Source organism: Peromyscus leucopus, chromosome 2, assembly GCF_004664715.2.
Source record: "Peromyscus leucopus breed LL Stock chromosome 2, UCI_PerLeu_2.1, whole genome shotgun sequence".
Taxonomy (NCBI): Eukaryota; Metazoa; Chordata; class Mammalia; order Rodentia; family Cricetidae; genus Peromyscus; species Peromyscus leucopus.
In genome coordinates this window covers 80056204-80083980 of record NC_051064.1, presented here as the reverse complement: position 1 = coordinate 80083980, position 27777 = coordinate 80056204, and the positions used below count along the sequence as shown (strand labels likewise).

The following is a 27777-nucleotide window of genomic DNA, read 5'->3' as shown; positions in this document are numbered from 1 at the left end:
TGTTGGCATGTTGTTTCTTGGGCTGCAGGCTGGTGTCTCCCCAGACTAACTTTCTCTTTGCTATCTCCTTGGATTTCCTGCCTGTCTCTAAGCTGCCTTGCCATAGGCTGAATCAGCTTATTTATTAAGCAGCGGGAACAACCTATGTTCACAGTGTACAGAAAGATATCCCCCAGCAATACTTCTAGAACTTTTATCTTGGAAATGCTGATTTGACTTTGAAATAATTGGCAGTTCCACTGTCTATCACTGTCAATCTGAATCACCAAAAGGTGAGGCTGGGAAAAGGGTTCCACTTCAGATATGCCCTTGCGAGTAACTTGGAAAGAATCTCTGTATGGTCATCATTCTAACATGGCATGGAGCCAAAGTTCACAAGCTTGATGGAAAATTCTTTTTAAAATAAAATTTGTGGAGGAAGAACTGTGATCATGCTCTGTGTCTCCTGCTCAAGTTTTAATCTGGCAGGAAGAGGAAAGGTCAACATTTCTCTCTCACAAGTTAATGCTGTCAACATTGTGTGGATTTATGAAAATTGGCTGGGGAGTAACTAGAAGGTGCCCAGTGTCCCAGCTGCTGTTGTGATAAATTGTGTAATATGGCTTGGATTAAAAATAATACTCATTTAATTTGTTTAATGATACCAGCATGAAAAAGCCAACACGCCTGTCCTGAAATCCAGCACACCAACGCCTCGGAGCGACATGCCAACCCCAGGCACCAGTGCTACTCCAGGCCTTCGTCCAGGTCTCGGCAAGCCTCCAGCCATGGAGCCCCTTGTCAACCAAGCAGGTCAGCACCCCTTCTCCTGCTGTGCTTTGTTTCTTCCATCCCCAGCTTGATGTGTTGTCTGCTAATCCCGTGACAGTTTGCCCCTGAATGTGAAGCACTTAAAGCTGTCCTCCTGTCTCTGAAAAGGCATGGTAACAAACACATTTGTCCTGGGTTTCAGCAGCTGCACCAATTAGTCTCCAACTATTTACATTCAGCTTCTCTTTTATTTCAAAATATTTCAAATCCTAGGGATTACTGTTAAGTTTCTGGTAATTATTTCAAACATAATCTTACAGACTCTGTCATTGCATGTCTGGTGTTGTCAATATTGACCAAAATGGCTTGCTGATTTTATAGCCAAAATATACATTTTGCTGCCTGTAGTTGCCTGTTGGTTGGTTGGTTGGTTGGTTGCTACATTTTCAGGAATCAGTGGTCCTTTGCTGGAAGTTGAAAGGGTTTTGTTGAGACTCTAGCCCACGAGGCCACTCATAACTTTGAATTTGATCATCTTCACTGTACAAATGAAAACATTAACAGCCTGAGTCCAGGGGGAAATAGCACCAGAATGCCCCTGCTAAAGCCCTGCTCTGGTTTGCGTAAATCCAGGATTTGGTTTTCATTTGGAATTGGTACCAGGGAGTGGAAAGTTCGGACTGAAGGAGAAATCTTGGATTTTATCCAGAAAATCTTCTTTTGAGATTAAGTCAGGTAAACATGAAGTATCTGTGCCTTGGCTTGCCCTTTGTGAATTGGGTGCAAAGATGTTGATTAATCCTCCTGGCTTCCTGGTGCGGCTGCTTTGCCAATAAGGAAATATGGGGGTTGTGCTTTCTGTCCTGGAGGAGAATTCAGCTCTGGGAAGGATTGGACCTTGTGTATAGATTGGGGCTGATGATCTCCATTCCCCTCACCATCAAATCTAATGACTGGAATCACTGGTCAGGTTTGACCTGATGGTCAGTCTCATCACACATGGCATGTTTCCTTGCAGCAGCTGGCCTGAGGACGCCCCTGGCAGTGCCTGGCCCATACCCTGCCCCCTTTGGCATGGTACCCCACGCGGGCATGAATGGAGAGCTGACCAGCCCTGGCGCTGCCTATGCAGGTCTACACAGCATGTCTCCACAGATGAGTGCTGCAGCTGCTGCAGCTGCTGCAGCAGTGGTTGCCTATGGTCGCTCCCCAATGGTAGGTCATATGCTTGCGTGTGCCCCGGGGAGTGGGCAGCCCAAAGAATGCAGGACAAAAAGTGTAGGGCTGTGGCAGTGGGCTTCTGGGTATGCAGACCGGGATGAAAGGCGTTGAGTTGTATCCTGGGGGCTTGGATCTAGAATGCATGCCCTCACTGCCCTGAGAAGGATACAGCCAACCCCATGCTTGGGAACAAACACTAAAGATGATTCCCACTGTTCAGGCCACGTATTTACCTTCCTCTTGTCAGCCTTCATCAGTATGCTGGTTCATTAAGCTAGGGCAAGTGCCTTTTGTTTCATTGTGTCTGTGGATGAAAAAGGCAGTGTTTAGAGGTTCCTTGCATGGTTCCAGGATAGATAAGGCTTTCTCTCACCAAAGTAAAAATTTAGTCAGAAAGTACTGAAATAATTTCAGTGCTTTTTTTTCTTTTTGAGCTCTTTTCCTTTTCCTACATCTTAAGAAAAACATTTGAGAAGCCATGCTTTTGTTTCCTTCCATGCCTATATGTTCTTTAAAAATGAATACCCTAGCTTATGTAAAAGGAGTTATTTGTGTATGACATGGCAGATTTTAAAACCATAGAGCCGGTCTTTCCATGTTGCCCCCCACCTTCTGTCACTCAGATGCCCCAGTTTTTTACCTAAAAGCTAAAGAACTGTGTTTGGAGGGTCAAATTGTACCAGGGAAGGGTGTAAAGTAAATCTCACAGAAAATCTTTCCTGTAAGCCACTTGAAATATATCGTGAACAGTATTTTTTTCCTTAATCTCCTTCATTGGATTGCCCCTTGAATCTAGTGTGATAAGTAGCTAATTGTTTTTATGCACAAAGATGGCATGGGAATCTAAATACTGACCAAGATGAGTGAGTTGCATGCAGCAGTTTTGGTTACCCTAGCAAAGGAGTAGGGGGTGGGGGAGGTGCTCTTGGAACTTGAGGATAGCAGCCTGTTTTGCTGTGTAAACATTCCATGGTGCTCTGAACTGCCCCCAAGGAAGAACAGAACGAAATAGCCCATGATATTAGTGCTAGGCTGGTTAGTATCCTCCTGCACTTTCTTGGTAAGGTAGGACATTGTATATTTTCCTTTGAGAAATACCAGCCATTGTTACAGTGCCCACTTACATTGTTTAGGGGGTAAATGGATTTCTTAAGTGAACTCAATATCCACAGAGTATCCGTCTTACATAAGCTGAGTCTGCCACACTTTTATTTCTAGGTTGGTTTTGATCCTCCTCCCCACATGAGAGTACCTTCCATTCCCCCAAACCTGGCAGGAATACCTGGGGGGAAACCGTAAGTACATTTGTTCCTTGGTTTTAGTTTGTTTCAGAGGTGGTACTATCAGTAGTCTGGAATTCCCAAGGGAAGATAGGCTTGGACGTTTCCAAGGAGACTTCTGAGAAGTATTAACACTTTTCTATAAATAGACAACTTGTAGGTGTCATGCCTCTGGCTTCTCCCTGAGCTCCTGAGCTCAGGCATTTAGTTAATTTTTGAAGAGAAACTATAGAAGATGAAGACAGGTAGGAAGAAAGAGCTGGCGGTGATAGGCCCTCCTACCTGATCCTTCTGCAGGAACTTGATGCCTTGATGCATGGTTGGAAGGCAGTTGCCACAAATTTCACTGGTGCTGTACCCAGGCAAACTGTCATTTCTTTACCCAGGACAGTGCGACCTTTTCCTTATTTTGGTAGAAATAAGTTATTAGATTGGTCAGTCCTATGGGGCACCCTTGTCCCAGTATGGATAGGTGCTTTATTTTGCCATACAACACTTCTCAAAAGCAAAGTTTCCGTATGGGGAAACAAAAGGCTTAAAGGCTACAAAAGCATCCAAAATGTGCAAACACCCGTTGTTTATTCTGACTCACCAAACCATCAGAAGTCACCCCATAATTTCAAGGAATTACTAATTTTCTCAAGTTTTATACAAAGCAAAATTGAAATATGGAGGTCAACTGGTCAATCTTTCTCCTCTCTTCTCTTCTCTCTCTCTCTCCTCCCTCTCTTCTCTTCTCCTCCCTCTCTTCTCTTCTCCTCTCGCCCTTCTCTTCTCCTCTCCCCCTCTCCCCCTCCCCCTCCCCTCTCCCCCTCCCCCTCCCCCTCTCCCCCTCCCCTTCCCCTCCCCTCTCCCTGTCTCTCTCTGTATAGCTGGGGGCAATATGAAATGCTGACTTTCCAAATGAGAGGTTCTGAGGGGTGTGCCTCAGGCCTCCACTTAGCCTTTATCCTACCCTTTGCCCTCAGGGCTTGCCTTTACCTTTAATCTGTGCATCTTGAGCATAATGAGAAGGAGTAGGAACTGTCTGGTAAGAAGAGTTAAAGTCTACAACACTAGTATAGAAAGCTGGTGTTTCTGGCATGCCTAATGTAGAACATACTTCTTAAAATTGTGTATGCGTGTATTTACACATGGTTACAGGTGGCCTGTGCACCTAAGCTTGTACACATATGCATGGTTTGAAGCAAAAGATTGTAATGGTCTAATTGGTACTGCTAAGTACTTCCTTGCCTTCTGAGTACCTTGTATTTCTTTGTGATCAAAGATATACTAATGCCAGCCTAGTGTACATGCTGTAGACCTAGCACTCAGGCGGCAAAGTCTGCAGTATTGTAACTTTGAGGAAGGCCTCGTCCATCTAACAGTCCTGTCTCAACTGCAACAGTAACAACAACAAACAACTATGATTCATGATTATGATGTGCGTAGAAACAAATGGTGTAGTAGCAGATTGTTAAGACTTAAGGGTCCATTGGTATCTGGATTTGAGCTACCACAACTGTCATGTATGGGTTGAGTGGCTTTATGTAAGGAATACAGACAGGATTAGTTAATAGTAAGGAGGCAGTGAACTTGCCCCATTGCTGGGTTCTGGTATATAGTCTTAATGCTGATCTTAATCCATTAGCTCACATGGGAGAATATGTACTCTGTTATTACTTAACCATTCTTGCTCCAGTGCTTCTCAGATTTATGATGACAGATTTAGCTGAAGAGTGGTATTTCTGAAACAGGATAAAATTAATTTGGGGAAGACACAAAATCTAAGTACTGTTTGTTGCAAGAGTCAGCAGTCACAAAATAACTGTCAGCTGTGTAAAGTTCTTAGTGACTGCTCATTTGTGATAGACAGTAGCAAATGTTTACAGACCACACTGAGCAGAGCTGATCCGAGGCACTTAAAAGAAATAGAGACAAATCAACATGTCTTGGGTAGGGCGAACAAAGTATAAAGGTTACGCAAATAAGTCTGAGAAAGAGCAGCTGAGGGAGTGTTTGTGTAGGCCTGCTAAGGTGGGACCCATGACCTCACAGTGTACTGTGTGTGTGCAGACAAAAGACTCTCCTGAAAGTGGTCTTTCCCTGTGTTACCTGCCTTGAGGGCCTGAGAGTGTGACCATTAAAAGAACAACTACAACCACAATTCCACTTGTGGTCAGTTATATAGAGGCAGAGTAGTAGATGACAGGCAAACACATACACATGTGAACAAAATTGAGATGAAAAAAATCTCCTTAGGTTCATAGGATCTGTTGCAATATCCAGCCTTTTACTCACTGCTTTAGTCTTTTCTTATAGGGTATAGTTTCAGGTCTCTACATCTGCTCAAGTTTCCAGGCACTATCACTTCCTTACTGTGCACCTCAAACAGTTTTCATTGGGACCTGCTGCCTGGCTAGTAGGGACCTGGATGGGAGCTCACAGCCCAGGAAGTGTGTGATGGGGAGGAGACATTTGTCCTCTACCCTTTTAGAATCTCCCCATGGTTTTAGGGTAGTGATTCTCAGCCTTCTTAATACTGTGACCCTTTAATAGAGATCCTCATGTTGTGGTGAACCCCAGCCATAAAATTGTCATTGCTACTTCATAACTGTAATTTTGCTACTGTTAAGAATTGTAATGTAAATATCTGTTTTCCAATAGTCTTAGGTGTCCCCTGAGAAAGTGTCATTTGCGCCCCCCCCCAAAGAGAACCACTGTCTTAGGGACTAAACTGACAGAATACCACATAAATTCTTTTTTTTTTTTTTTTTGGTTTTTCGAGCCACATAAATTCTTTATATTCCTCAAAAGAAAATAAAGTTTCAAAGAAGTATCAAGGCAGAGAACTCATTGCCTTGTACAGAAAAGAATGATAGAGAGTTTAGGTTCAAGGCAGGCACTTGTAGTGGCTGTGAGGTATTGGGAACTGAATGGAAGAGAAGGGTTATTTTGAACCATTTCAGCATTGAATCTGAGACTTTGGTGATAAGCTGCAAAGTGGGAAGTTTTAGGACTTGATTTTATGGGAGATGGGACTGAGAGTCCCTCAAACTAATATGCCAAAGAAGCATTATTTAGGTGGTGTCCTGGTTTTCCTTCCTTTGCTCTGGTAAACACTACAACCAAAAGCAGCTTGGGGAGGAAAGAAAAGGGTTTATTCGACTTACACTTCCAAGTATCACTGAGGAGAATCAAGGCAGGAACCTGGAGCAGGAACTGAAGGAGAAATCATAGAGGGATGCTGCTTGCTTGCTCCTCAGATGCTGTCTTTCTTACACCTCCCAGGACCACCGACCAAGGATGATGTGAATTGGGCAATTCTTACTTTGGGCAATGGTGGGATGCTTACCCAGACCATAGCTCTTTGGAAGTATTTTCACCCATCAAATACCACCTCAGGTGCCATGCTCATGGAACCTTTGCAGATGTGTTTTCACAGACATTCCTGTTCTGGTAGCCTTTTGGTAGGTCTGTGACACACACCTTGACCTTGGATCATACTCATGTGTGCAAGTCCTGTTTCTATTGTCCTCCTCATAGTAGAATTAAAGTTACCAAAATTTCCTTGTCCCTTGAGCAGAGATAGGTAGTAAACATATTTATTGCATTTTAGTAAGCCTAGGTGAACCTAGGATGGTGGTGGGGGAGAATGGGAGGGATGGGGAGTGTGTAGCAATTTTAATCCAAACCTAATGGCCTGAGAATCAAGGGTACTGGTGTCACAGGAGCAGGTGATATGACAGCCTAATCAGAGAGCGAATTAATCCTTTCTCAACTTTTTGTCCTGTTTGTCCCCTCAGTGGTCTGGATAATGTCCACCCAGTGTTGCCTGCTTGCATTTGTGAGGGAACATCATTTTATTTTGTCTACCAATGAGATGTTAATCTCAGAAACACCTCTCAGACCCAGCTAGAATATTTAGTCATCTGGGCATTTCCTAGCCTGGGCAGGTTGATACATAAAATTAGCCACCACAGTGATATTTGGCTTTTTAAGTCTGTTGCCTGCTAAAAATAGTATATATTCAGTGTTTTGCTTTTGCTGTGTGGGTTTTAGTTTGCTTTATTTTCAACTCCTGTGTCTTCTGGTTTCTTCAGTTGTCTTGAAGCAGAGCTTGTCTTTGATGTGTAGTTACAGTTGTCCCTCCCTCTTTACCTCATCAGAAATGACTTTGAGTTTATGAGATAGAAATAGAGCTTGTGTAGTTCTTGTTCACATTTGTCTCTAGTGGGTGGTTCTTTCTTAGGATTTTTAAATTAAGTTTAAAGTATCCATGTTTCCTCCAGAAACCTGGATGGTTTGTCTTGTGTGGCAACCTTGCTGTGTTGTCCTGCCCTAGCATATTTAAAAGTCTGGAAATGTTTGGTAAGTTGGTACTTGGACTTCTCATGTTCACTTTGCCTAGACAGCCTCCTTTTTTATCAATATCTATTCTGCTAATAAAGCTTTTGTATGTTCTTTTCAGAAATGTTATAGCCACCTTTTCTTTTGTTTTGAGACAGGGTCTCTCTATGTAGCACTAGCTGTTCTAGAACTTGCTATGTAGACCCAGCTGGCCTCAAAGTCATAGAGATCTGTCCAACCTTGCCTCCTGAGTTCTGGGATTAAAGGTGTGTGCTGCCACACCTGGCTTATATTTGCCATTTTTAGAATGAGACAATTAGACATATTCAACTAAATGAACAATCTCTCCCATCCTAATACCTTGAGGTTAAATTTTTCTTAATACATCTTTCCATTAATATAGGAATGCCATCTTCCAAATAAGGCAGGGATTGTACCTTGATGTATATATTTCCACTCTGGAAGATGTCAGGATGCCAAACTAAAAAAAAAAAAAAAAAATCTCCAGAAGTAAAGGATTTTATTGATTTTAAAGTTAGGTGTATATAAACCCTATTGTGGTGTGAATGTAAGCTAGCCTCCATAGACTCATGGCTTGAGTGAGCACTTGTTGGTGGTGCTATTTGAGGAGGTTGTAGTGGGAAATGGGCCCTAGTTAGCAGAAGTGGGTTTGGGGGGAGGCTTGAAGGCTAAGTTGACCTTTGGTTTCAGCCTAAATAACATTGTGCTTTCTGATGGGCCAGCATGTGAACAGTCCGCATTGCATGTCCTGTCCCCATGACCCAGGCAGCTCCAGCCACTTAGCCTTTTCTGTCATGATGTATTATACCCTCCAAAACTGTGAACAGCAAAATCTCTCCTTGTAAGTTGTGTTTGCTGGTATTTTGCCATGATGACAAAAAAGGATCTACTGCAGATCACATTGGCAAGAGATTGTCCTTAAGCAGATACATTATACACTTTACAGATTTATTTTATACTTTTACATTCTTAGATTAGCAAGACTATAATTTTTTTATGCTGCTGTACTGCTACCTCCACCTCAAGCCTCATTACCTTTGTTCATTTCAGGCCACAAGTATTCTCCCCCAAATCATAAATTACATAATTCTTATGTGTTTTAGGAGCCAGTTGCTTCAGCCCTCAGTCTTCAGGACCTAGCTTTCTCTGTTTGAACTCTAGTGGCCCCAGGGATCCATGTATAGTGTAGTGCCTCCATCCTGCTGGGTCTCACAGTCTCCTGAAAGGTGCTTCTTGACTATTAAAGTTAAATTAAGGACTGCATTTGTACTGGGCCTATCTGGATTAGACACTTGGTTCTGCCTAGTAGCTAGGTAATTTCTTTTGTTCCCCTTTCTTCTGTCTCTAGATTCTAAGGGACATTGAATAACACACATACCAAAGATTGATGTTGTGCTACTGTCATTCTTTTTGATGTGCCTTCACATAATCCATACTTCAACAATATTACTTATAAGCTAAGTTTTTTCAGGCCGTGATGTAAAAATAGAGGAATTAGGCTGGCTACAGGGCTAGGCGCAGGCTAAGGCACTTGTACCAAGCCTGAAAAACTGAGTCTAATCACCAGAATCTACCTGATGTCAAGGAGGGAATTGATTCACAATTTGTATTCTGAACTCCACATGTACACTATGGTATGCATGGACCATACATCAAATAAACAAATATAATTAAAAAACATCAAGGAGATGAGGCCCAGATAAGTTCAGTAAGTCCCCGCATCTTAACAGCGAATGCCGTGAAAGCACAACCTGCTTCTTTCCTCTTGTACTTCACTCTGTCGGTTGTGCTAGTCAAGGCCCGGCTTAGACTTAGCTTCTTCCCTGTGCATTGCTGTTGCTCTTGATTGCACTGGGAGAGAGGGGCCAGCATCCACTTGATTTCACACCGTTCTTAGCTGTGTCAGGATCTTGTTGGTCCAAGTCAACCCTCCAGGGACTGCTTATCCCTTACAAAGTTGTCACCTTCTCTTTGCCACATTTGGTATATCTGCTTAACAGTAGTTGGTAAAAGTCAATTGCATAACCCAGGTGGAGAGAGGATAACTGCTTGCTTCTTTATTTAAGCCTTTTTTGTTGATTTCCTGGCCTTTCATGACTTAACATATGAGTGATCGGACAACAGTAGATGACTTATTCTCACTCAATGGTTGAGCATTAGCTCTCCTTTGGGCTGGTGAAGACTTTCCACTTGTCCTTAAAGAACTGTTGAACAGTAAGGGCAAAAATTGCTCACATAATAAATGGAGCAAAGATGTAAAGGAAGAGCCACCTGTAGAGAGGGGTAGATGGAGCCTGGGTGAGTAAAACCATACCTGGGAGAGAGGAGGTGCTCTTTTAGGCAGAAGGGAAGGTTTCTAATTAACATGGAACATCTTCAAAATGTAGTGACATGTAAAGTTTTGGGGACTTGCTTGCCATCTGAAGTGACTGGGAGCTTAGTGTCATATGAAGCAAGGCTAGTTGGCTTTAAAATCTTGAAGGACCTCAGAAGCTGTAAAGGGTTGGAGAGCTAGTTGAGGTTTTTGAACTGATGAGGCTTTGGTACTTTCAGCAAGGACTTTCACATCAGCCATGCCATATCCTTTGGGCAGTAGAGACTTGGCCTTCATCTCCCAGAGTCTCTGCTTCATTACTGTTCACTGGATTCTGCCAGTGCAGTTCACTCTACTTCCAGGTCACTGACAAGTCTGTAAACACCCGTTTTCCTTTGGTTGCCGAACACAGCATAGCTTTGTTAACAGGAGCCAGCCTGCTTGCTCAGAATGAATTCTTGCTATTCAGCTCTCTGTTCCTAGGAGGAACTCAGGAGAGGACCCTCTCCTTTTTTAGCACTTCACCTCTACCATGTGCCCAATAAATGAAAAGCCCTTCGATCTCAACAGGTGCTGATTTCATTTCCTTTTAAAGTGGTAAGTCCAGTGGGCTTTCTTTTCACTTCCCTAGTTCCCCCTCCTGATTTCAGAATCAGAAGTGAATTGATCAGTAGGAGTTTGGCTAGAAGGCTATGGGAACAGAGGCCTCTTGATGGGAATGGACTTAGTGTAGTACAGTGGTCCCAGTTCTTTCAGTTTCTGACTCACAATTTGCTACTGGTATTCTTCTCTAGGAACATTTACTCAAGTCTTTTTCTAGAGACATGTCACTGTGTTTGCTCTTGGGACCTACTTCCCTCCATCATCTCTTGCTTGCCTGATTGCTCCCAACTGCATTTTCCTCCTTTCCTGGATTCTCTGATGCTTGCACTTGCCCACTGGTTGGATATTCAGCCGAGGTTTATTGGCTGCTATATCTATGGTGGTTTAACTATACTGCTGTTTCCTGGAGACCCACTGTAGTTCCCAGTGCTGTCCTATTCCTCACAACCAATTCTTTAGAATCATACTATGCTTACATTGTATTGTTGTTGTTGTTGTTGTTTTTGCCCTGTGGATCAGAAAACAGATAGATCATAGGGTGCAGACTAGCCAGTGAGTAAGACCATATACACTTGGTACAGCTAGCAAGCTAGTGCCTGCTGCGGGCCGCAGGAATATATCATAAGAACTCAGCTGGTTATGGCCAAGTCACTACCTGGAGGGATCAAAGAAATCCTCCAGAGGAAGCCAAATTCCAAGGAGCTTTTAGTGTTACTTGGCTTGTTATATATCATCTGTCTTCTGTTATGAAAATTATGTGTGCCTTCATAGTTTTCCCAATTGATTTTTCCCTAAGAAGAGCTAACAGTGTGGACTGATCACTCTCTGAGCTTATACATCCAAGGTATTTGGAGAACAGCCTCAGGGAAGGCTTCCTCTGGAATCAGATATCTCCCTTAGCCACTTTCAAGGACTACCAGTAATAACAGTCCACATGCAAGTCTCCTAATTTAAGGTAAATTCCACAAGGAGACACCTCCTAGGTTAGGTGGATGTTAAGCAATAGCTGTACACAATTTAGCTTGGACCCTCCCATCTTACAGCCTTACTAACTTTATAGACCTCTAACTCCTTACCTAACCACTTCTAGTAATATTTAGATAACCTTCTGCGCTAACAGCTATGCTCAGCCCGAACCCCAGTTCAAGCCTCCCTGTAATTATCATATTTGGCAGCATCTGGCCAGGTCCATCCCCAGATGGTGAAAAGTACCTCTGTACTCTCTAAGAACAGACTTAAGCATCCAGGCTACCTATTTGAGAAGGCCTAGCAGATGTGCCAGTTAAGCTTAACTTTCTCCTTTCCCAAATCTTACCTCTAGTTCCAGATCTCCCTTTAACTATCATCAGAGGCATCTAGCTGTACACAGGTTGCCTAGCGACTGAGCACACTTTCCCCCACCCTGCAGAAAAATGGCAGATAGCTTGGACAGATATGAGCCACAGGAAAAAAGAAGGCAGTTTTATTTTCTCCCATTGACCTAGCAGCTTACAGATTCTTAACATTTTTTGCCAATCACATTTACAACTATAGTTGAGCACACAAGATCTCTCTTCTTAGATATTACCCAAATTTAGCCTTTAGTTAATTCATTCCTCATTGGTTACTTCCCTTTGGGGTTGCAAATGATAATTAACGGTTATTGCCCCTCTATATGATTCTTATCACCCCTCCATTTGACCCTGGAAGCCTGGCTTTGTATCGCCAAGGGATTATTGCTTGTAAATGTATATATACCGGGACTCCCAGGGCATGGAGGGACGGAGAAAAGAAAAGAGAATGGAAGAACTAGATGGGTAAGAACTTGAGAGGTCAGAGAGATGGAGAACGGGAGGGATAAGGAGGATTTGACCAGAGAGTACGTGTGGACGAGATGGAAGATGAGGAAGAGTCAGATGGAGAAGTACTAGCTGGGTAAGAACAAGCTGAAAAGGACCTAGATGAGGCAGAATTAAGGTAGAACTTAGAGGGAGCAGTAGATAAGTATAGAGAGAAATCAGGCAAGAAAGGAGCTAGGCACGAGAACAGAACTGAAGCTGTGTAAATAGGATGTTATCCCAGAGGAATTAAAGCAAGTGGACTATAGAGCTCGGTGTGCCGAGATCCTATTTCCCAAAAATAGTCCTCGCCGTTAGTAGTTCTCTCTCCTGAGCCCCTGGGATGTGTAATATTAAGGCTAGTCCCTCTAATATTATACAAGAAGTGCCTCGTGTCAGGTCCATTTAACATAAAAGTCTGGGATCTCAACCTGGTCATGGACTTAATGTAGTGAGTGAGTTGGCTAGGAGACTTTCCCTCTACTTTTTCTTGAATAAATAAAGGAATTGATTTTAAAGGTGTATTATAGGTCCAGAGCAGTGCATGTATCGTGTATACACCTCGATTACTTTTCACTGGTGATACCTACCTCTTAGAACAGCTCAGATTGAGGAGCAATGCAAATCCTTCTCTCCAGAAGCCCTGTTTGTCACTTCAGCCATGAAGGTAACCAATTCCATAACCTGTGAATTTTGCCTATCTCTAAACTTGCCTATCTATAACATAATCAAGCCCTCCTTTTGTCTGACTTCATCTGGAATTGAGGTCTAAAAATATTCATAGATAGAATAGTTCTCGCTTATATATAGTTTCAGGTCAAGTGCAGTCTGAAATTAATAGCTTTTATCTATGTATTGGGAGGTGGGGGTGAGAGAGAGAATGTACATGTGTGTGTTTTGGTATATGACAATTATAAATTAGATTCTGGCATTCTGAGTAGTAGATTTGCTTCATTTCACATGGGAAATTAGTTGTTCTCTTGTCCATTGATTCTGCTCTGTATACACAGGGGGTCACAGTCTCACTGTACTGTTCCACCTAGCCTCAAATTTAGGGTTTCCTTGGCTCTGCCCCTGAGTGGTGTCATCCCAGTCAAAGTCATCTGTTGTGGTCTGTGCATTGTGGTGTTTGTGTCCATAATAATAATGGACTCAAAGTGTAAGGGTGCTGATGCTTATGGTTTGGTTAGAATTTGTGATACTTGTTCTGTTTCATTATTACTGTCTTGGACTCAAAGTATAAAGGTGGTGATGCTCATGATTTGGTTAGAATGTGTGGTACTTGTTCTGTTTCATTATTACTGTCTTACTCTTAATGATTTGTAAGTTGAAATTCACCATAGATTGTATGTTGGGAAACTAAAGTGTGATGGTTTTTTGTTGTTGATGTTTTTAAATCATCCTTCTGGGGCCCAGAAATGTATTCCCTAGAGATAAATAAGGACAGTTTTGTTCATTGTTTGCAAATTATCTACCCTGATTGGTGTCATTATTTCTAATTCCTCATCCATAGAGAAGATAAGTCTCCTCTGGGGTCTCTAACAGTGTCAGAACATGAGTTGTTGAAAGTCCCTGTTATTTTTGTGGGTGAATAACTAATTCCAGCCATTTCTGTTCTCCTCTTGCTTTTTTTCCATATGGATCCCTAGAGGAGAGCTCACCGCCTGTGTATCCTGGTTTGTTCATTTGTTGAGGCTCTGCAGCTCATTGAGCTGTCCTGCTTCCTCTCAGGACCCAGGACTGATACATTAGCATCCATCTGGGCTTCCTGTGGGGCAGATGGGTGTGCACAGTGCTCATTGCACTGAGAATCCATTTTAAATTGCCTCAGTATGAGCTTACTGGCTCCTGTGTTGTAAGAAAAACACACCTGGGAAATGGGTCTCCCAAAGACTAGCAGACATCTTTCCCAATCTGTACTTATCTGAAACATTTAACTCTGTAATCAGCAGGATTCTAATTACAGATAAAGTAGCCTCCCACTGAAAATCTAGGATTTCTGGAAGGGCACCTGATGCAATTTTTTTTTTCCACCTGTAAGCTCCCGTTTTGATTGATGGCTGAGAATTCAGCCTCTGCTTATGCCCTGCCATTGCTCTTGTAGCCAGAAATTTGATGGGCAGGTTCTCTCTTCACCTAAACCACCGTTTTTAAAAAAAACGGTGCAATCTAGCTGTGTTACTTTATGGGAACATTTCTTCCACATCACTTGAATACTCATTTGTCACTTTAGGACCCTGGTCATGGTACCTGGTGTTTGGGGTCACTGTGTTAATAATGCAACTCTATTTAGTAGATCTAGATACACTTTGAATCACCTGGGAAGGGAGTGTTAATAAGGAATTACCTAGATATGATTGTCCTGTAGGCATGTCTGTGGGGGATTATGATTATTAATTGATATGTGAAGCCCATTTTGAGCAGCACCATTCCCTAGGCAGGGGGTCTTCAGTAGTATTTAGAGGCAAAAACTAGATGAAAGTGAGCAAATGAGGTTGGATCCATGTGTTTATTCTCTCTGCTCTTGACTGGACATGATGCTTTAAGTTCCTTCCTTGAGTTTCCCATAGTAGTGGGCTGTAACATGGAATTGCAAGCCAAGTGCACCTTTCTTCTCCTGAGTGACTTGTTATAGGGTATTTTATCACAGCAACAGAAATGAAATAGTATGGTTACATAACTTGCTACTAGATTTTTCCCTACCAGTTATTTGAAGTCCAGAATTCTCCTAGGACAGGAATAATAGACTCAAACCTCTGTGCTTTGGCAGTTTTGTCTCCAAGGGCAACATAGTACTAGTTGATTGAAGCTGCAGATATTCCATAATAAGTAATATGGGTCTCTAGTCAGATAACTGTAATATGCATATATGTTTTTGTATTTTTAAGAATATAGTTGAGGCAGGTCCAGTCCCCTCCTCCCTGCACCAAGGTTGAGCAAAGAGTCTCAGCATAGGCCCTAGGTTCCAAAAACCCAGCTCATGTACCAGGGACAGGTCCGGGTCCCACTGCCTGGGGACTTCCTAAAGAGTTCAAGCTCATCAACTGTCTCACTTATCCAGAGGGCCTGGTCCAGTTCCATGGGGCTCCTCAGCTATTGGAGGTGGGAATGGGGAGTGAATTGGGGAGGAGGGAAGGCTGGGGGGGCGGGGTGGAGGGAGGACAGGGGAATCTATGTCTGCTATGTAAAATTAAATTATTTATAAAATAAAATGTTTATAAAAATAAAAAAAATATCAAAAAAAAGAATACAGCGGGTCTTATTGGATTGGAAAAAAACAAAACACTGATTTGGAGGATTGAGGAAGTAAGCATTGAGGTGGTAGTGCAGGCATGTGTATTTATGTGTGTGTGTGATCTGCGTGCCTCCCATTCTGTGGCTCAGTTATTCAAACTGAGTTATACTATCTGATTGCCAGGCCTGGTGGCACACACCTGCTACCCTAGCTAATTGGGAAGGTGACAGGAAGATGACAAATTCAAGGCCATCCTATGTGACTTAGTAGGACTCTGCTGTGGATGGTTGATTGACAAATAAAACATTATTTGGCCAGTAGCCAGGCAGGAAGTATAGGCGGGACAAAGAGGGAGGAGAATTCTGGGAAGTGGAAGGCTGAGGCAGAGAGAAGCCGCCAGCCGCCATGATGAGAAGCAATGTATTAAGATATGGGTAAGCCATGATCCACGTGTCAACTTATGGACTAATAGAAATGGGTTAATTTAAGATATAACAACAGCTAGCAAGAAGCCTCAGCCATTAGGCCATACAGTTTGTAAATAATATAAGTCTCTGTGTGTTTGCTTGGGTTTGAGGGCGGCAGGAGCCGGGCAGGAACAGGGTAACTTCGGCTACAGGGCTCTGTTTCAAAAAACATTTTTAAAAGGAGCTAGAGATACAGTTCAGCAGTAGAGAGCTTGCCCAGCATGTGTAAGGCTTTAGATTCAATCCTCTGTAATGCAAGGGGAAAGAAGAAAAGCCGAAACACCAGAGTAACCACCATTCTTTCTCTGTCACTGTGGGAGTCATAAAACAGCATTGTTAACAGCTTGGGACAAACAGCCACTTTCCATTTGCCGCTGGAGCCAGTTTTCTAGGAGATAATGGATATGTAAGATCTTCCCTTTAGCTGCAGGGACGAAACTTTCTGAGTCTTTATTTATTTGATATGTTGCTTCTGTGGAGGAAAATAGTAACCTATTTTTTATTTCCAGGCTGATAAATGTGCATTTTAAGTGCAGTCTAATAGAGACATGATGTTGAGTATCAGTTTTCAGTTTTGTGCCAAGTTATTTTGCACAGATTGGGTTATTAGCAGAATAAAAGTTCAAGAGCTATGTTAGTATTCATGGTGTTTACATGTGTCAAAATGTCAAGGACAAGTTCCAGAAAGGACTCATTCTTACCCAAAAAGGTTGCAGAAATGGAAAAATCCTGCAGGCTTTGTTTATGCTGGGTGACTTAAACTCCTAGATCTAGTGATGGCTGAGATAAGAGGAAACAGTGCTTTTCAGCCTAGGATGGGAGTGGAAACACTGTATGTCTTCCATTCTCTCAAGTGTCTATGCTGTGTGGGTTTTTTTTTGGGGGGGAGGGTCGAGACAAGGTTTCGCTGTGTAGTTTTGGTGCCTATCCTGGATCTCGCACAGAGATCCTTCTGGCTGGGATCAAAGGTGTGCGCCACCACCCGCCCATCTTTGCTGTTCGTTTTATGATGCCCATTGTGTGCTAGCTCTTGGGAGTAAGTAATAATTTAATACATTGGAAGAAACAAAATGTTGAATTTTGTTGCCAGAGATGAAAGTTCATGACTAGGATCTGGCTCATCTGTGTGTATCTATCTGGGAAGAGAACAGCAGACAGATAGCATGGAAGTTTCATTTCTCACGAAAGTCAGCAACCCAGGACAGGTATCAGCCCATCAGCATCTTCTACCTCCCTCCACAGTTACTTCCCATCTTCAAAGTCGCCTTTTAGTCTGAAGGACTTCCTGAGTCCCATCAGCTTGCTTAATTAGGCAATGGGAAGGACAAGCATCTCTTTATGTTGCTTGACAGAACCTGGGGCCTTCATATCACAGCTAGGGCTCAACCCTGAGCCATCCCCAGTTCCTTTGCTTCACTTTTGAAAATGTTGTGAACTTTAATTTTTAGATAAGTTTTAGGTTCACAGCAAAGTTTGAAGAAAGTTCTCAGACATTTGCCTGTTGTGGATATCGTTCTGTATAAATAAACTGCTGATTTGCAAGTAGCTAGGCAGGATGTATAGGCGGGACAAGTAGAAAAGAAAATTCTGGGAAGTGGAAGGCTGAGGCTGAGAAGCAACATGTTAAGATACCGGTAAGCCACTAGCCGTATGGCAACTTATAGACTAATAGATATGGGTTAATTTAAGATGTAAGAACTAGATAGCTAGAAGCCTGAGCCATTATGCCAAACAGTTTAAATAATATAAGCGTCTGTGTGTGTTTATTTTATAAGTGGACTGTGGGGGCTTGGCAGACCCGGAGAGAAGCTCTCCAGCTACATTTGCCTCCCCTACTTTTCTTTCAAGTGAAGAACTAAGTTGCAAATGCTCTCAGCAAGTTCTGCCTGTCTCTCATTGTGCAGCATGTGGTACTCTGGCTAATGTGAAGTTCGGAAGATGCTCCTTTAGCTGGGTGTTTTGCCTCCGGATAAAACTGGGGTTGATGGTTCTCAAGTAAATTTAAGAAAATACTGGGTAGGAAATGTCTGTCATCTGATATAAGAATCTCTTTTTTTTTCTTGGTTATAAAAAAGGGGTTTGAGTCAAAAACTTAAAGTAATATGCTGTAAAAAGCTGTTTTTTAATTTTTTAATTATTTTATGTATATGTGTTACTGTACTGTATGTGTGTGGTATTCAGGGATGCAAAAAGAGGGTGTTGGATCCCCTAGAACTAGAGTTACGGTGTTTATAAGCCACATGTAGGTGCTATGAATAGAACCCGTGTCCTCTGCAAGAGCAGCCCATGCTCTTAACCACTGAGCATCCTTCCAATTCCAAAAGCTGTTTTCTTTTCCTTGCTTTAATATTAAGGAGCATTATTTACTGTGTGATTAGAGTTCTTAAAGGCTTTATCTTAAGTGTTTTAAATTATACTAAGAAATCATGTATAAGGTACATGGAAGGCTATATCAGTTTAGACACACATTTTTATAGTGAGATTTGAGAGAATGCTTTGTACAATATATAAGAACAATTTTATATATTAAAATATTTAAAACAGTTTATGTGGTTTAGAGCATTATAAAAATAATAGCTTGAATGTAGACTTTAAGTGTTTTGCATTAGAAAATACTTCAACTTACTTTCATTTCAGAAGGAAAATCCTTGGCAAGGAAGCCCCCACCTTTCCCCATCTCGAGGCTATGGCTCCCTTTGTGATAAGTGTGTTTTTATTTTCTTTCATATAGAGCGTACTCTTTCCACGTTACTGCAGATGGCCAGATGCAGCCTGTCCCCTTCCCCCCTGATGCCCTCATTGGACCTGGGATCCCCCGACATGCTCGGCAGATCAACACCCTCAACCATGGGGAGGTGGTGTGTGCGGTGACCATCAGCAACCCCACAAGGCACGTGTACACGGGTGGCAAGGGCTGCGTTAAGGTCTGGGACATCAGCCACCCTGGCAACAAGAGCCCCGTCTCTCAGCTGGACTGCCTGGTGAGCAAGCATGAGGGGCCTGAGCTTCACTTCTGTCAGGAGGGATTGGAATCCCCTCTGTTTTCTGTGTTAGCTGCTCAAGCCCCTCCCCCTCCCCCGAATTGGGCAGGGTTCATTTACTGCTACTATGAGGGTTAAATCCTAGTGTGGATGGGTTTATTTTTGGAGATGTTTTTCAGTGGTGTGGCGCTCACCCTGTAGACATGTCTCCTAAGACAGTGTCCCATGGAGTAGAAGAAAAGCAGATAATATGGACTCTGATCCCTGCAATCTACTCACCTTTAAATTTTCCTGTAAACTCCAGATAAATGTCAAAGCAACAACATTTGCTAATATGGCATGAAAACCCTTCCAAACAGGTTTGGTATTGTTGAGGAGTTGAGGGAGATGATTTTGCTTTCCTACCATAGATTCAGTTAAGATAGGAACAGAAAGAATTGTCTCTCAAAGCACCTAGCAACCCCCATCGAGAGCTTAAACACACCCATTTGCCTTAGGATTGTTATATCTGTGCTGTTGGTCTTCAGCAGACTGTGAAGCAGATTGGGCTGCCCTGCCTCTGCTTATCTGTTAAGATGTTATTCTCAGACAAGAGGGGCAGATCTTTTAAAGACTTGGTATGCATGTTTGTGTCTATCTGTCTGTGTTTCTCCCCTTCTCTCTTTCTTTCTCTGAATTAGCCAATCCACTAAATTCTTAGATGAATACTCATTAGTCATTGGGCATCAAAAACAAAAGCAGATTTGGTGGGCCTTGTAGCATGAATCTTAAAGGTACTTATTAATAAAATCAAACCTGAGGTCAGTTATTGGGGTGAATGCTAGAAGATCAGAGAAGCAGAACAAGCCACAGCTTCCTTACCTTACCAGTTCCTCAGCTGATCCTGTTTCCTCAGACTGGAAGCTTCTGAGTCCTCATCCAGAATGGCTCTCAGCTGAACTGTTGCTCAAAAGCCTAAAAGCTTAACCAGCCAAATGCTTCTAGTTCCTGGTCTTCACGCCCTATATACCTTTCTGCTTTCTGCCTCACTCCCTGGGATTAAAGGCTCACTTACTGGGATTAAAGGTGTGAGTCACCATGCTTGGCTGTATCCTTGAACACACAGAGATCCAGGTAGATCTCTGCCTCTGGAATGCTAGGATTAAAGGCGTGTGCTACCACTGCATAACTTGTATGTTTAATATTGTGGCTGTTCTGTCTCTGACCCCAGATAAGTTTATTAGAGTGCACAATATTTCGGGGAACACAATACCACCACAGGGTCTGCACTATCCAACCATAAATGTTGGTGAGGAAACCTGTTCCCCATAGGGAGGGAAGTATACTCACACTAGCCTTCCACCTGTATGCTTTTGTGTTTGTCTATGCACTTGGAAATCAGGAACATGGTTAATCAGCCCTATGAGTTTGTTTACTCTTTGGAAAAAGACAATGGCAGTTGGACCCTGATCTTTCCTGTAGATCAGAGTGTCCATGAAACGCCTCTCTTGAAGTTAAAAACCAGAACAGCATTTAGGAATACACAGTATTATCAGTTGGCAATGCTCTGCAGTGATTACATCCTATTATTTCACAGAATAGAGATAACTACATCCGTTCCTGTAAATTGCTACCTGATGGCTGTACTCTCATAGTGGGAGGGGAAGCCAGTACTCTATCCATCTGGGACTTGGCAGCTCCAACCCCCCGCATAAAGGCAGAGCTGACATCCTCAGCCCCTGCCTGCTACGCCCTGGCCATCAGCCCTGACTCCAAAGTCTGCTTCTCATGCTGCAGTGATGGCAACATCGCAGTGTGGGACCTGCACAACCAGACCCTGGTGAGGTGAGTACAGTGCCCTTCCTAGGGCAAGCCTCGACTAAGAGGCTGCTGTTTGTTGAGTGTGGATGTAAGGGCAAACTGGCCAGCTGTGAGTAGGGAGAGCAGTCTTGCCTTATGCCAGAGTGTCACCAATACTGTATCTCCTTCATGTTCCCATTCTTTGGTTCACATTGAGATGGAAGATCTGGCTTTGTCAGAGAACAATATAATATGGAATAAATGACAATACAAGGGCCTCCAGTCTAGATGCTTTGAGCTTGAGTCTGGTATGTGCAAACAGAAATCTACTTACACAAGACAACAAAAGAACAATGAGCTTCCATGAATTGAAACCACAAAATGGCTTTAAAACATCTATATTTCTCTGTAGCTAACTATGAGGGCCATTGCTCTTGGGAATATATGGACCTCTGCTAAGCTTCTAGATCCTCCCTCTTCCCTCAGCAGCTAGTCTGGCTCCATTTAGTGCTCATGCCAGAGGTGTTCCAGAGAAAGCACTTAAGTGTCGTGGTAAAGACGTGTAACCCGAGCCTTTAGGAAGTAGAAACTGGGATTTTAAGTCGGGGCTGTCTGTACTGCTGTCTTCTACTTTATAGATGAGGAACCCAGGCACAGAAGTTACTTTGCTTTGGTCCTGTAGTCAGACCTGGCATTCTGTGTGCTGGCTCCCTGGAGAAGCACCAATCATATATATGTGGGGGGTAGGGTGGAGGTGGAGGTTTATATGTCTTTTAGTTTGGACTGACCATGTGTGGCCAGTGGCTCTGTGACAGTGTCCTGTATCTCCTATGACACAGCATATTCTCAACAGTCAACAACTTGGCAGTCACACTAGGGTGTGCATGGAGGGGGAGGCTGGAGGAGTACCCATCGAGTGCTGATAGGGAAACATGTTTGGAATGAAGAAATAATTAACGAAGTTGATAAGGTGATAAGAAGTTAGGATGAAGGGAAAAGGTTGTGACAATTGTTTGAAGAGATGAAAGGTGCCACAAGGACTCCTTCAGCCTGGGTGATCGTGGAGAGGCCTGTTAACACTGTTGAGGTCCACTTACTGGGCAACAGCAGGAATACTGGGCATGTGGGATGAGGGGACTAGTTGGGACAGGATCTGAAGTAGTGATTGAGCTTCTGAGAAAAAGATTTCTGGCTCATATCTTGGCTAAGAATTTGAGGCAGCAGTGGTGATTTTTCCTTCCCTTGCACTTTTAAATTCTAAGCTTGGCGCTCTGTGGCAATAAGGTATGGGGGGCCTAGAGAAAGAAAGGACTTCTTGGCATTGAAATTCCTAAGCAGTTCTATGCTGGGTCTTTCCTGGTTCTAAAGGTGGGTCCTGACCTCTCTGATCTGCCCTGGCCAGTGCATGCTCAGCATGTAGAGTCAAGTTTGTGAGAGTCACTGCATGTACCCTCCCCACCTGCCAAGCCCAGACCCTTCTGTGCTCATGTTGCTCTCCCCACTGCCAACCTGACTTGTTGCCTCATGCCCTTCCAGGGGTCAAAAATCCCTGCCACCCAGTTGATTTGGATGCTCTTTGGACATTGCATGAATGCCCCCTATAAAGAAAGAAAGCCTTGCATCTGGGTGGGATCTGGCAAGTGTCTGTTGTCCTCAGTCCTTTTCTTTGTCTCTGCCTAGCACCTCTGAGGTCAAGAGGCCTGCTTGACCCTTGGTCTCTGGGAGTCCACATTTCCTAATGCAAGGCCCTTTCTGATTCAGAATGGCAAAGCTGAGTACACAGGAGAGCTCATGCTGTGCTAGCAGGAAGGGCACTGCTGGTCAATTCTCTTCTGAATGAATGTGTTCTTGGAAATGAGCCTTTTCCTTTCTGTGGATTCAAGCCTTGGCCACTGAAGGACAGGTTTTTATCGTTCCTTAAGGAAATTATTTGGGATTTGTGTTTATCTTTATTGTCTTTTAGTACTTAAACTCTTTTCCAGACCTGGGAAGAGTTTCACTGGGTCTGTGTATCAGAGGCCCTAGTAGCATACTTGACTTCTGGCAGCAGCCTGCAATGCCATTCCATTTCTTTAGGCCTTGGGTCTTGAGAAAAGAAACAGAACCTGCAGGGGCTGTTTCCTGTGCTCCTCGGGGGAAGGTTAGTTTGATATTGCACACCAGCAGACACTGAGATGACACACAGTGAGTCCAAAACTAACAACACAACAGTGTTTACTTTGAGCTCTGACAGGAAATCATTATTCAGTCTGGTTTGTTTTATCAGGCAATTCCAGGGCCACACAGACGGAGCCAGCTGTATTGACATTTCTAATGATGGCACCAAGCTCTGGACAGGCGGTTTGGACAATACTGTGAGGTCCTGGGACCTGAGAGAGGGGCGGCAGCTGCAGCAGCATGACTTCACATCACAGGTGAGTGCTGGGCGCTAGCCTGCTGTGGAGTCAGAAGGGTCTGTATGGCTCATTCTCCCACCCTGGCATGAAGACAGTCAGATAAACAGATCTACATTCAATTTAAAATAACAGGTTTAAAACCACAGACTACAACCCTCCCCCCATCTGCCCCATGTTTCCTTCAGCAGGATATATAGTCTGTTGTGTGTATTCTCACTATCAAATGCAGAATGAGAGTGAAATGAATATTGATTTGTTTCAAGGAGTCTAAGAATGTGATACCACTGGCAAAGGAAAATCAGTTTTCTCCAATGGAGGGTCACCAGGTATATCCACCACACTCTGGCCAGGCCCCATACCTCGGAGTAATTGGCCAACACAAACTCCATGGGGGTTTTGTAGAGGGGGTGCTTTTGTTTTGTTTGGGCATTTTATTTTTGTCTTATGGGTGGTTTTGCTTGTGTTTTGTGTGTGTGTGTGTGTGTGTGTGTGTGTGTGTGTGTGTGTGGGGAGAGAGAGAGAGAGAGAGAGAGAGAGAGAGAGAGAGAGAGAGAATGAGAATGAGAATGAGAATGAGAATGAGGAGGTGGGTAGGAGGGTGGTGAAGTAGGAAGCATCTTTGAGGAGTTGGGGGAGGGGAAATGGTCAGAATACATTGTGTAAAAATGTTTTTAAATAGAAAAATATCATGGCCAACTAGATCTGTAAGGTTGTTTGTTTGGGGAGTTGTTTTGTTTTGTTTTTGTTTTTTAGGATAGGGTCTCATTCTGTTACAGCCTAGCTTCAGGCTGGCCTCAAATGCCAGACAGTCCTCACCTACTACTTCAGCCTCCAGAGTGCTAGGATTGAAGATGTATGCTACTATTACTAACTGGAGATTGAAAGTAATATGAAAACATAGTAACATTTGGACAAGTAGTCAGATGTCATGTGTGTGGATCTAGACTCACTTGGCAAAGCAGCACTTAACTCTTTTCTGGTGTCTTCCTCATGGTAGAGTTGTTTTGTTTTTTATTCAGAATTTACTGATTTGCTTGTTTGTTTACTGGTAATAAAAATAAAAAGTAGGGTAAAAATGAAAAACAACTATACTTCTGTTGCTCTGATAAAACCCCATGACAAAGGCAGCTTAAAGCAAAAGGGTTTATTTTAGATAACCATTCCAGGTTACGATCCCTCACTGCCATAAGGTCACAGTGGCAGGAGCTTGGGATCGCTGGTCAAATTACATCCGTAGTCAAGGAGCAGAGAGGAAGGGAGTACTACGCATACACTAGTACAATCTCTGTGTCCTTTTTATTCAGGCCAAGGCTCAGTCTATGAAGTGGTGACTTATATTTGGGGGTCTTCCCACTCAAATAACCCAACTAAGAAAATCCTTCACAGGCATGCCTACCGGACAACCCAATCCAGGCAATTCTTCATTGAAATTCTTTCTAGAATCATGTCAGCTGTCATATACTAATTTTTGGTGACAATTGGTATTTTATTTATATTATTTCCTGTTCTACCCTTCTGTAGAATATTCAGGATATTATTTTTGGTCACCATTTTTAAACTTATTATAATTTCAAAGGCTCATAAATGTCAAATGTATGTAGGCCTTTATCAAATACAGAGTTACATGTGTGTACATTACCTAGCCTAAGCAGTTATCAGTACCTGGCCAGTCTTTGTTTTACTATCCTCACTCCAAAAACTGGATTATATATCCTAGACATTATATTTTTTTGCACAAGTATGTCAGTTAGTATATCTATATGATGACTTTTAATGCCATTCTCAAAGATGATTTCTTATTTCACAGCATGGATGAAACTATTTAGTCTCCCACTTGTTCAATAGAGGATTCTGGACTTTGCTTCATCTCATGCCTCTTCCCAGTTTGGATTTGGCTGATTAAACCTCCATTTTGCCATCCCTTGCTGCCTTTTCACTTTCTTAATTTATTGAGTAAAATCATTAGTGATCTTGTCCTCCTTATAACAGATCTTCTCCTTGGGATACTGCCCAACTGGGGAGTGGCTTGCCGTGGGGATGGAAAGCAGCAACGTGGAAGTTCTGCACGTGAACAAGCCTGACAAGTACCAGCTGCACCTCCACGAGAGCTGTGTGTTGTCCCTAAAATTTGCTTATTGTGGTGAGTTCAGCTGCAAGGCTGTAGATGTCCTAAATGGAAAATACTTTTTAAAAGTACGGTTAGAGATGGTATCTGGGGGAAAAGAAAATGTTCCTCTCCATGCAGCTGGTTGCAGTAATTCTATTCTATAATTCTATTGCCCCTCAGAGCAGAGTAAGGTCTGTCTCAGCCTGCTTTGTTAATTTGAGAAAAGTCAGCAGGCAGTGAAATAAGCTTTGATCACACACTTGGTTTGTGGCAGGGAGTATTTGTTAGTGCTCTAGAATAGTGGAAATCACTATATACTGACCATAATGAGGAGCCAGGGTCAGAGGGATGGTTGGCTGCACCCAGATTCTTTTCCTCTGAATGAAAAAAGAGACGGAAAGTCCACATGGAGACTGTCTTTGTGCTGTGAATGGTCATTGGCTGTGAGGATAGATGGGTGAATGTGTAGCCGATGATAATTAGACATTCTATATGTATCTGATATGACAGGCATTTCACATTAGTTCAGTATTTAATTCTTTTTGTTCTTACTGTTTCCATAAGACTGAAAATGACTGTGATGCTGAGTAAAGTATTAAATGACTCATTGTATTATCACACACGCACATATACAAACAAGCTCAGGTGGGTGTGGAAACCATCTTGGTTTTGAGGCAAGACTTTTCACTAAACTTTGAGCTTGTCTTTTTGGCTAGACTAGATGGCCAGCAAGTGCCTAAGGCCTACCTGTTCTATGCCCTTTCCCAACTTGTCTCCAGGGGCTGGATTCCAAGTACGCAAGGCCACATGCTAGAAATCTGAATTTGTGGACATGCTTGCACATGTTTATCCATCTCCGCAGCCCTTTGACAGTGTTTTTATTACAAACAAGATCACACCAAAGAGCTTAGATTTAAAACTTGCTTGGATCATAGACTAACCCTTTGGATATTTCTCTTGGAGCCAGACATGGTGGCGTACACCTTTAATCCTAGCACTTGGGAGACAGAGGCAGGTGGATCTCTGAGAATTCGAAGCCAGACTGGTCTACAAAGAGTTCTAGGGCAGCCAGGGCCATTACACAGAGAAACACTGTCTCAAAACAAACAAACAAACAAACAAACAAAAAACAAAAAAAAAAAGCTCTCATTTGAGCCAGCTAGATCATTCCATGGGTAAAAGTACTTATTACTCAAGCCTGGTGACCTGAGTTCAATCTTTGAAACCCATGTTGAAAAGCTAGATGAGCTAGGAAGCACCTGTAATCCCTACACTTCTACAGTGAGCTGAGACAGGTGAATGGAAACCAGAAACTCACAGGGCTACAATAGAAACAGTGCTAGAGACCTGTCTCAACAAGGGGGAAGGAGAGAACCAACTCCAGAAATCTCTTTCACCTTCACACATACATACACACATACTAAAAACAATGCTCTATTTAATTCATTCCAGTGGGAAATTTTAGTATTGTTGGAATTACATGTGCCTTTGCTAATTCTAGGCAAGTGGTTTGTGAGTACTGGAAAAGACAACCTCCTCAATGCCTGGCGGACACCATACGGAGCCAGCATATTCCAGGTATGGAAGTGCTACCTTATGGCCTTTGAAACAACTAATGAAGTTGCCTCAGAAATGGAACCCATTAAATATTCTCTTCCTGTTGTTTTTTCTTACAGTCCAAAGAATCCTCATCAGTACTTAGCTGTGACATTTCTGTGGATGATAAATACATAGTCACTGGCTCAGGGGACAAAAAGGCTACCGTTTATGAGGTCATCTACTGAAAACACTATGGCTTCATATTTACAGTTGAATTGGGCCAAATGTTTGGAATTTGTAGAAATAGAAAAGTTATAATTAAAAAACAAAAACAAATGAACCAACTGAAGAAACCAGTTTCCAGATGTTGACACAGAACTGCTTTGAGTCTACAAAGAGAAGGCAACAAGTCTGTCAATAGACAGTTACCTGTCTACCTTTGGACACCACAACCACACAGAGGCCATAAGTGTGGGATAGAGGAGCAAGCTGCTGGCAGTCAGTCACACCTTGCCCAACTGTGAGCTTACTTTTCTGTTCCTTGCAGTTCACTTCGTGTTGAATCCTCTGTAGAGCAGTGGTGTCTCCAACGAACTTGTTTCTTGGTTTTGCATCTTTTTTTTTTTTTTTTTTTTTTTTTGCAATTTTGTTGGTTCAACATTTGTATAAATTGTAAATATATTTGGTTTATTACAGTAAAGCCTTTAGTACCAGTAAATGGTTTTCTTCCTTGACTGTTTTAAATTAACATTTTGGAATTATGGATGTGGGTTTTGAGAGTAAAGTCCATGCACGCATAGGTAAGTTCTCAGTGCCCTTGTCTTTGCACAGTCAAATATATGACTGTGGACATCTGCTGTAACTGAGATTGATCCTGACAAGTCCTTGTAGGTCACCAGAGACTTGGGATCAGAACTGGAACTGTCAGTAAGTGACAG

At 42.7% G+C, this 27777-nt stretch overlaps 1 protein-coding gene across 12 annotated transcripts in view; it reads left to right on the top strand.

Annotated features, from left to right (window-relative positions):
• The window catches only part of Tle1 (TLE family member 1, transcriptional corepressor), a 97132-nt gene extending 69575 nt beyond the window's left edge, over nucleotides 1-27557 (top strand). For 5 of the 12 annotated variants that reach the window (XM_037202673.1, XM_037202672.1, XM_037202670.1 and 2 more), the window contains 10 exons: nucleotides 648-792; nucleotides 1384-1485; nucleotides 1769-1965; nucleotides 3190-3266; nucleotides 18769-19018; nucleotides 20595-20842; nucleotides 23064-23211; nucleotides 25183-25333; nucleotides 26802-26878; nucleotides 26977-27557. In XM_037202673.1, coding sequence (XP_037058568.1) covers nucleotides 648-792; nucleotides 1384-1485; nucleotides 1769-1965; nucleotides 3190-3266; nucleotides 18769-19018; nucleotides 20595-20842; nucleotides 23064-23211; nucleotides 25183-25333; nucleotides 26802-26878; nucleotides 26977-27084 — 1503 coding nt within the window. In that variant the 3' untranslated portion in view covers nucleotides 27085-27557. The remainder of the gene's footprint in view (nucleotides 1-647; nucleotides 793-1383; nucleotides 1486-1768; nucleotides 1966-3189; nucleotides 3267-18768; nucleotides 19019-20594; nucleotides 20843-23063; nucleotides 23212-25182; nucleotides 25334-26801; nucleotides 26879-26976) is intronic. The other 7 variants (XM_028873958.2, XM_028873956.2, XM_028873951.2 and 4 more) reach the window with 2 other exon arrangements.
• Nucleotides 27558-27777: the final 220 nt, after the last annotated feature.